The sequence below is a fragment of the Arctopsyche grandis genome, chromosome 10 (assembly GCF_051622035.1).
Source record: "Arctopsyche grandis isolate Sample6627 chromosome 10, ASM5162203v2, whole genome shotgun sequence".
Lineage (NCBI taxonomy): Eukaryota > Metazoa > Arthropoda > Insecta > Trichoptera > Hydropsychidae > Arctopsyche > Arctopsyche grandis.
In genome coordinates, this window is record NC_135364.1 from 32,595,794 (window position 1) to 32,600,010 (window position 4,217).

Sequence of the window (4,217 nt, forward strand, 5' to 3'; positions counted from 1 at the left end):
GTTTTGGAAAGGTTCCTTCCGACAGACAAGCATTGAAGGTCGTCAACAGCAACGCAGGATCGCTCAAGGCAATTCTTTTAATAACTGCGTTTGGAATGCAGTCCGGTCCCGGCGCCTTTTCAATATTTATTCGTTTTGCGGCTGCTACGACTTCTTCCTCCGTGAAAATCGGCATCTCATCACCAGTACTGCTCGCCGATCGTCTTTCCATCAGTGGGTGTTGCGGAAAGAGGACATCTATGACCAATTCAAGACTCGCCTTATTTTCAAGATATGGATCGACAGTTCCAATTCGGAGCTTTTTCCTTATGATCTTATATGGGCTCCCCCACGGATCTACATCAATCGATTTGCAGAGCTCTTTCCAGCATCCCTCTTTACTTTCTTTTATAGCTTTTCGTAAAGCTATCCTGGCTTCTTGATATTTCACTCTGTGCTGTTCATTGCTTGACCGTCGTTGTGCTCGGCGTCTGCAGGTTAAGCACTCGCGGCGAAGTATGGCGATGTTTTCGGTCCACCAGAAGACCGGGCGCCTCTTTTTACCTCCGCGTCTCGGCATCGATGCGTCGCAGCTCTCACTCAATAGGACATTTAATGAGTTGGCAATGTCTTCGGCTCCAACCCCGCTGCTTGCGACGTCAGTCACTTTTGATCTTAGTTCTGCAACGGCTTCGTCCAAAGCTACGATGTCCAGCTTACGAGCTCCCCAGCCAGAACTAGAAGGTAACATTTGTGGCCCGGCGAGGCGATCTTCCAACTCGAAGCCAATGTAGCGATGGTCGCTGTGAGAGTAGCTGTCAAGCACTTGCCATTTTCGGATCCTGCCAATTATTGTTTCACCTGCAAATGTGACATCGATGACCGATCCGGTGCTGCCCCGAACGAACGTGTAAGCACTTCCTACGTTGGCCGCATGCAGATGTAAATGCGATGCCATTTCAGAGAGTAAAATACCTCTGCGATCCGTTTTTTTAGAGCCCCACTCTGGAGCTTTTGAGTTAAAATCTCCGGCAACGACAACAGGTAAGGTCGATGTTCTCACGTCATCTTCAAGGCAGACGAGATCTCTCTTGAATTCCTCTATTGTTGCACTAGGAGAAAAATAGCAGCTATAGAACCTCACTCCCCTCATCTCCACCCACGTCCAGCCTTGGACGCCAATTGAAACAGCATTCGTGATTCGCAGGTGGGCAGTTGGTGTGTAGATTGCAGATCTTGAGCTTGCATCCGAATACCATCGATGAGGAATGTTGCGGTACTGTTCAGACACAATCACGAGGTCCGCTCGCCGCTCCTCTGCTGTCTGTATCATCACATCCTGCGCCGCCTGGCATCCATTCAGATTGATCTGGAGTATGCGGATCATTGTTGTGTTCGTCCTTTCAGAGCAGTCCGGAGGGCTGCACAGCTTCGACTACCGGTCTGATGACCGCTGCTTATTTTTTCTCCTTCACAAATGCTGCAGTGTGGGTCGTTCTTACAAATCACAGCTTTATGGCCTTCCTGGCCGCACTTGTTGCATTCTTTGCTTCTGTCTTGTTTGCTGGCGCATTCTACCGCAATGTGTCCGAATCCCCGACACCTGAAGCATCTTATTATATGGACTCGGGGCTTCAAACGACAATTGACCCATCCGATTCGAATTCTTCCGGCCTTAATCAATTCAGTGGCATCGTCTCTCGGGAGTTTGACCATCGCCATCTGAGTGCCTCCATAAGCCGGTTTGAACGTGATCAATCGCGCATTTCTCACCACGTGTGGTGAAGCGCTTGCTAATGCCTCCATCAATTCTGTCTCATCCGTGGCCCCATCGATGTCCCGTATTTCAATGACGACTCCAGGGACGAGCTTCTTCACAGTCGCACCATTGCCCAGAATCGCGGAAATCGCACCCATTAGCTCTTCCGTTTTTGTTGTTCCTTTTTGCATTTTTATAAGAACTTCTCCACCCTTTGTTTGACGAATAGCGGCAACATCTACATTCTCCATTGGAATTTCTTTTCTGATTTTCTTTAAGGTGTCTGCATATGTCACCGTGCCGTCTGACTTTATTGTTATAGCCTCATTTCTGGGGCCTGGTGGAAATCGCGCATATCGATCATGAAAGCTATTTTCAATGTTTGGCTGACGCCGATCGTTGTTGTTGTTGGTGTTCTTTGTATTATTTGTTCTTTTATTCTTTTTATTCCGCCTTCTTTTTGACCTTACTTCTTTCCAGGAATCCTCTTTTGGTTGATCTAGTGAGGATGCCGAGTCCATGATTGCGGGATTTTCCGGTATTAAAGCATTTGGAGGATTCTTTAAAACATCGCTCGAGGTGGGATTGAGTTCTATTAGTGTTTTAGTTTGTAATCTATGCTTTAACGGGTCTAGTTTTATGTCTTTATATGTATTAAAGGCTATCATTGCCTCTTCAATTCCATCCTTGATTGGAACGTAGGTATTTTTACGTATTTTGCTATTGAGATCAATTAGAATTAATTATAATTTGTGGAATACCTTCTGCTCGAGAGCTTCTTTAGCAGTAATCTCACACATTTCCAAAGATATGCTAGCCATTGTTGTCATTATTCCAATTTCTCCGACTAAAAAGTTCACCGTGATCGTTAATTTTTCAATCGGTACGCGCTCGCACACTATTTATTTTGGTCGTTGTTAGTGGTACTTTGATCTGCCGTAATCGCAACAAGTCGTTAGCAACGTAGTTGTTATTGTTATTAATGAGCTGTTGTAAGACGTTTATGTTGTGATGGACACTTTAACACTAACTTTGTCTCTTGTCTCCAGTCAACAGTGTTACGATTCACCGTGGGTGTGTGTAAATGATAGTAATTCGTGTTTTTCAAAGCAATGTGTCTAATTCGTTTGCCGAATCCAATCTAACCAATGCAAAAATTCACCGTTGCCGTTTATTATTTATTCAGCACACATATGCGCATTGGTCATATTTAATGTTATTTCGTTTTGCTGCAAGCGCATAAAGCCGTTAGCAACGTAGTTGTTGTTGGTATCGATGAGTTTTCCTTAGCCACCTGTATTGTGCTGAGGAAATGAAACCCAAATCTGTCTCTTGCCTCCAATTCCAGCTATAAATTACAACAGTTGAATTGCTTTTGTGCAATATGTAAAACGAATCCAATCCTTCCGATACAACGTTCACCGTGGTCGTTGATTTTTCAATCGGCACTCGATCGCACTGTTAAAAAACAGCTGTTAGCAACACAATTGTTATCGATGCCTTTTCGTTGGGCGTTTGTGTTGTGATTGAGATGTGAACGCCAACTATGCCTTTTAGCACCAGTTGACAGTCCCAAAATTAACCGCGACGATGATGAAATAAACTTGATTGCTTCCATTCAACGTCTTCTATGTATTCGATGTGATCGCAGATTGCAATTTTTTCGACGCAAAGTTCTTCGTAGCCGTTGGTTTTTTTTTTTTTTTTTTTTGAACACGCGCATGCGCAATGCTTCACTTGTTCGGAGTTTGTGGTATTACGATCAACCGCAAGCGTAGCCAGCTGTAAACAAGGTTAGCGTATCTATGCAACGTAACGGATTTTAATGAAAACTTACCTCGATTCCTTACCTCGTCTGGCGCTGATGCAGATGCTAATGCAATGCTAATACATTACTTTGGAGTCAATGAAGTCCTCTGGACACCGCAATGCGACGTTGGAGAGCAGTTGCAGTCACCTTCAGCGATTGCAGCAAAGACCGCCGCTATCCCGTCCGCTCACCACGGCTGCTCATACCCGACTAAACTTGCAAACCTCACCAAACCTAACACAACCTAACCTAACCATCACCGAAATCAAAGAATTCGACATTGCAAAAATATACAAAAAACTCGCTTACCTTATCAAACCTCACCCAACCTAATTTAACGATCCCCGAAACCAAAGAATTCGAGATTATAAGATTAACACAAAACTCTTTAATTTCACCAAACCTTACCTAACCTAACCTTACCATCACCGAAATCAAAAAATTAAAAGATTTTTACATTTACACAAAATTCGCTAAACTCAACAAACCTAACCCAACCTAACCTAGCCATCACCGAAATCAAAAAATTCGAGATGTAAGATTTATACAAAACTCGCTAGCCTCACCAAACCTTACCCAAACTAACCTAACCATCACCGAAATCAAAGAATACGAGATTGTAAGATTTACACAAAACTCGCTAGCCTCACTTAACCTAGGTAAACCTTA

At 43.9% G+C, this 4,217-nt stretch overlaps 1 protein-coding gene across 1 annotated transcript; it reads right to left on the reverse strand.

The window, feature by feature from the left end:
- Positions 1-638: 638 nt before the first annotated feature.
- Positions 639-1,366, reverse strand: LOC143917771 (uncharacterized). The gene is made up of 2 exons (XM_077439351.1): positions 729-1,366; positions 639-660 (listed from the first exon to the last, which is right to left on the reverse strand). Exons 1-2 carry the CDS (start codon positions 1,364-1,366, stop codon positions 639-641), a joined length of 660 nt encoding a protein of 219 aa, XP_077295477.1.
- Positions 1,367-4,217: the final 2,851 nt, after the last annotated feature.

Bases quoted from the DNA above. Each gene is read 5' to 3' on its own strand.
- LOC143917771 (XM_077439351.1), bottom strand. From the start codon at position 1,366: ATGATCCGCATACTCCAGATCAATCTGAATGGATGCCAGGCGGCGCAG. The intron at 661-728 runs GTTACCTTCTAG...AAGCCGTTGCAG, and splicing joins CGCCTCGCCGGGCCACAAAT to AACTAAGATCAAAAGTGACT.